Raw genomic sequence first — 3,536 nt, forward strand, 5'->3', positions numbered from 1 at the left:
TTGCAATACCATCAGCACACTGGAAACAGTATCATCCTTAATATCATGAAATATTCCAGTGTTCACATTTGTCTAGTTGCCTTTTTTTTTTTCCCCAGTTGGATTGTTCAGATCTTATTCTGAGTCTGAGCAAGGCCCCCATGTTGCATTTGGTTAAAGGGATTCTTAGGATCTTTCCTCTCTGGGGCCCTTCCCACGTTTTCTTTTCCTCTTTGCTTGTTTGTAGGAGAAACCGGACCGTGTGTTCTGGAGAGTTCCTCACAGTCTGGGTTTTACTGATTTCATGCCCGTGGCCCTTGCATTTCCTGTAAACTGGTAGTTAGAGCTAGACAACTGACCTGATGTAGGTTTGTTTGTTAAAGGACCCTTTAATGATTTTATTGAGCCTTCGTGGAGGGCTGGTGCGTGCCCAGCCCCACGGCGGGCACTGGGAGACCCCGGGTGGCCAAGCAGTGCCCCCCGCCTCTGCTCCCAGGCCAGGGGGCAGTGGCCCTGACCTGGGGTCGGGGTGAGGGGTGTGTACTTGATCCCCCGGCCGCTTGCTCACACACAGTGGGGCCTGGCCAGAGCCTAGTGGGTGCTTCACTAGGCGTGTTTGTCCTCAGCGGGGTCTGAGGGAGGTCTGGGCCCCGGGTGATGTCCTGCTGTCTGTCCATAGGCCTGATCCGGAGCGGCGTCCGAGAGCCCCGCCGCCACCCTCCGGTGTTGCGCATGGTGCTGGAGGCGCTGCAGGCGGGGGAGCAGCGCCGGGGTACCTCGGTGGCGGCCATCAAGGTTTACATCCTGCAGAAGTACCCGACGGTGAACGTGCTCCGGTTCAAGTACCTGCTGAAGCAGGCCTTGGCCACAGGCGTGCACCGCGGCCTCCTCGTCAGGCCCGTCAACTCCAAGGCCCGGGGAGCCACTGGCAGCTTCAAAGTCAGCCGCTGGGAATGGGGTGGGGGGCTGGCGACAGGCCCCAGGGTGCAGGTGGACTTGTCCGAGGGCTTGAACCCCAATTCCAGCTCTTTCTTCCCAGCCTCTGGGTGCTGGTCCCCTGCCCTGTTCCCTCTCTCCTTCTGTCTCTTCTTGTTCTTCCTCTGTCTTTGCCAAGACCCCCCATCTCCCCGGGAAAGCTGAGCACCCACACGGCCCCAGTCACCCTGCTGCATCCGCCTCCATCCCTGTTGGGTGTGTTGAGTGACCAGAGAGCGTCTCAGCTGTTTCACTTCTGGGTCCTTGGCGCCCGTGACCCCTTCCTGGAATTCCTTACCACGGGCGGCACAGACCCAACCTTGGCCTCTACGGAGTCACAGAAATGGGGTTTGTTCCCCGTGCTGTCTGGCTCCGGACCCGTGGTCTCCAGATCAGGGCTGAGGCCTCCCTGAGCCCCTACATCCTCCTCTTTCAAAGGGGAGGGTCACCCAGAGCTAAGGGCAAATTTGGCCACAGAATTAAGCCCCAGCATCGTGACTGCCAGCTGCCACCAGGGAAATCTCAGGGACACAGACATGGGTTCTGTCTCGTCACTGCTGTGCCCCAGCAAGTAGCAGTTCCTCTGACAGGCTCCATGGAACATCGTGGAACGTTCTCAACCTCCACGTTCCAATCCCTGTGGGAATAGGGTGGCTGAGCACAGGGGATCCCCCCTCCTGGAACTCTGGGTGTGTGGGTCAGAGCTTGGACACCAGCCATGGCAAGGCCAGGGGCACAGGGTGGGGTGAAGGGAAGCAAGAGACGGCACTGGGAGTGCATGTGACTGGGAGACAGTCAGGAAAGTGGGCCAAGGGGCTGGGAGGCAGGGAAGGGGGTCTTGGGTACCACGGAGTCAGGAATGTGTGTGTGCAGAGAGTGGGGCTTGATTCTGGTCTTGGTGGGTAACGGGGAGCCGTGAGGGTCCAGGGATGCTGGGAGCAGCATCATCAGCTGGGCTCTAGAGCGGCGGGGACCACCTGTTTGCCAGGGACGCTTACCTCCTCCTGCCACTTGTACCCTCCCTGATGGCCCCATTGTAAAGATGGGGAGATCGAGGCCAGAGGGGGAGGAGAAGACTTGGGCGAGTCGCCCTTGGGCTGGGGTTGAGGCCCCAGGAAGCCACGAACTCTCAGCCGTCTGACTTCCATTGTCCGTGTCCAGCTACACAGAAGCGAAGCGGCCGGGAGACTTGGGGACGCAGTGGTGTGAGGTGGGGAGGTGGGGAGTCCGAGCCACAGTCCGTGGACGGTGTTGGGGGGTCAAAGGAGATGATAGGTTAGCATCTCAGAGATACCGTTAGGGCTCAGTGTGCATGATGTGCTCCCAGAAGCCTGGCTCTGACGCTTCCGGGTGCTGGGGTGGGAGGCGCATGCCCGCCACCTGTGCAGGGAGGGCAGGAGAAGCTTGGGTGAGTTTTGGAGACTCGGGGTCCTTAGCTCCTAGCGGCAGCACCCTTCCTCACAGCGCGTGAATGGGTGGACTGCGTTACTGGCAGCCGGCGTTGAGGAGGCGGTCTTGCGTGCTCTCCACAGGCCCGTGGCCGGCTTCCGCTCCCCCTCCTTTGGGGTGGGGTCTCCTCTGAGCCTCATGTAGGGTATAGCGGCGCGAGACGTCCAGAACCTCTGCTCTCAATCCCACCGCGTTCTCTCCTCCAGTTAGTTCCCAAAGACAAAAGGAAAATCCAGCCCAGGGAGACGTCCACCACGACGGCCCCCAGGAGGCCTGGTCAAGCTGAGGGAAAGGACCCCAAGAAGCCAACTGAGTCAAAGAAGAACCCACCCAACCCAGGCGATGTGAAAAAAGGATCCAGGAAGCCGGGAGAGGGGAGGACAGCTCCCCCCAAACCAGGTGCAGCCAAGAAGGCCCCCAAGAAAGGCCAGCAGACCAAGGACCAGGAGGCAAGACTGGGTGAGGCCAAGAAGTCCTCCCAACAGCCAGACAAGGCCACACAGGCCCCTCCCATTGCCAGTGGGCCCAGCGGGAAGTCAGAGGTCAAAGGTGGAAGGAGCAGCCGAGGTATGGATGTGAATGGGGTGAGAGGCGGGCATGGGAGGGGGTTTCTGGCAGCCACTGGACATGAGTTGGAATGGAGGGGCCAGCTCTGGGAGGCGGGGTTTCTAGCCATTGTGCCCTGGGCACTTGGCTTGACTCAGAGAGACGGAGAATGCATGGTAGCTGGTGGCGGTGGGTATGGGGGAGAAGAGCGCAGAGAGAGGGGGAGGGGTCATCTCTGAGAAGGATCAGGGGAGGCTTCCTGGAGGAGGTGTCCCAGGCAGAACAGCTTGTGCAAAGGCCTGGAAGCATGAAGAAGGTGGAAGAAGTACGAATAGTTGTGTCTGTGTGCACGGGGGGAGGGGGAAGGGGAGGTTGTGAAGGGCAGCAGGAGGCTGGACTTTATCTGGAGGTCGATGAGGAGCCACAGAAAGACTCTGAACGGGGGACAGCTAGGGCCCAAGGTGTTCTTAAAAATGTATCCTGGGGCTTCCCTGGTGGCGCAGTGGTCGAGAGTCCGCCTGCCGGTGCAGGGGACGTGGGTTCGTGCCCCGGTCCAGGAAGATCCCACATGCCGCGGAGCGGCTGGG

At 60.1% G+C, this 3,536-nt stretch overlaps 1 protein-coding gene across 1 annotated transcript in view; it reads left to right on the forward strand.

Moving 5' to 3' along the window:
- Positions 1 to 636: 636 nt before the first annotated feature.
- The window catches only part of H1-8 (H1.8 linker histone), a 4,132-nt gene continuing 1,232 nt past the window's right edge, over positions 637 to 3,536 (forward strand). Inside the window, exons 1-2 of the mRNA XM_007461581.1 lie at positions 637 to 918; positions 2,610 to 2,952. Coding sequence (XP_007461643.1) covers positions 637 to 918; positions 2,610 to 2,952 — 625 coding nt within the window. The remainder of the gene's footprint in view (positions 919 to 2,609; positions 2,953 to 3,536) is intronic.

Source organism: Lipotes vexillifer, unplaced genomic scaffold (genome assembly GCF_000442215.2).
Source record: "Lipotes vexillifer unplaced genomic scaffold, Lipotes_vexillifer_v1.1 scaffold889, whole genome shotgun sequence".
Classification (NCBI taxonomy): Eukaryota; Metazoa; Chordata; class Mammalia; order Artiodactyla; family Lipotidae; genus Lipotes; species Lipotes vexillifer.